Genomic DNA, 734 nt, shown 5'->3' on the forward strand with positions numbered 1-734 from the left:
GATGCTGCAGAGGATGCGGTACCAGGAGACCTGGACGTCATCGACTGCGGGGACAGGGCACGGACGGTCAGGGATGCGGTGTCCCCAACGCCCGGGGGGGGTCCCCACACCCCCAAAGTGCCCCGCGACCCCCAACCGGCCCTGGTCGCTCCATCCCCACCGTGTCCCTTTGTCCCCAAAGTGTCCCACGGACCCCACGGTCCACCATCTCCCACGCGTCCCCCCATCCCTGCCACCTCATCACCAATGGGATGGCCTGTCCCCAAAGTGTCCCCTTGTCCCCACGTCCCTCCCGAAGCCCCTGTCCCCACCGTGTCCCCAACATGTCCCCACCGTGTCCCCATGTCCCACGTTCCCACCGTGTCCCCACTGATCCCCCTGTCCCCAACATGTCCCCAATGTGTCCACATGTCCCTACTCAACCTTCTGTCCCCAACGTGTCCCCAACGTGTCCCCGTGTCCCTACTGAGCCCCTGTCCTCAACATGTCCCCAACATGTCCTCAATGTCTCCCCACATCCCTCCCGAGCCCCCTGTCCCCAACGTGTCCCCAACGTGTCCCCAACATGTCCCCAACATGTCCCCATGTCCCACATTCCCTCCATGTCCCCACTGTGTCCCCGTGTCCCTACTGATCCCCCTGTCCCCAACGTGTCCCCAACCCATGGGATTCACCCCTGTGGCAACCTTGGTCCCAAAATTGCCCTTTTCCCCCCCAAAATTGGCTCGGTACCA

The 734-nt window shown here is 63.5% G+C and overlaps 1 protein-coding gene across 1 annotated transcript in view; it reads right to left on the bottom strand.

Annotated features, from left to right (window-relative positions):
• The window catches only part of LOC104293477 (ryanodine receptor 1-like), a gene marked incomplete at its 5' end in the record, with an annotated part of 7,714 nt that overhangs the window by 4,877 nt on the left and 2,103 nt on the right, over positions 1 to 734 (bottom strand). Inside the window, one exon of the mRNA XM_009892981.1 lies at positions 7 to 44. Coding sequence (XP_009891283.1) covers positions 7 to 44 — 38 coding nt within the window. The remainder of the gene's footprint in view (positions 1 to 6; positions 45 to 734) is intronic.

This window comes from Charadrius vociferus, unplaced genomic scaffold (assembly GCF_000708025.1).
Source record: "Charadrius vociferus isolate BGI_N301 unplaced genomic scaffold, ASM70802v2 scaffold2699, whole genome shotgun sequence".
Taxonomy (NCBI): domain Eukaryota; kingdom Metazoa; phylum Chordata; class Aves; order Charadriiformes; family Charadriidae; genus Charadrius; species Charadrius vociferus.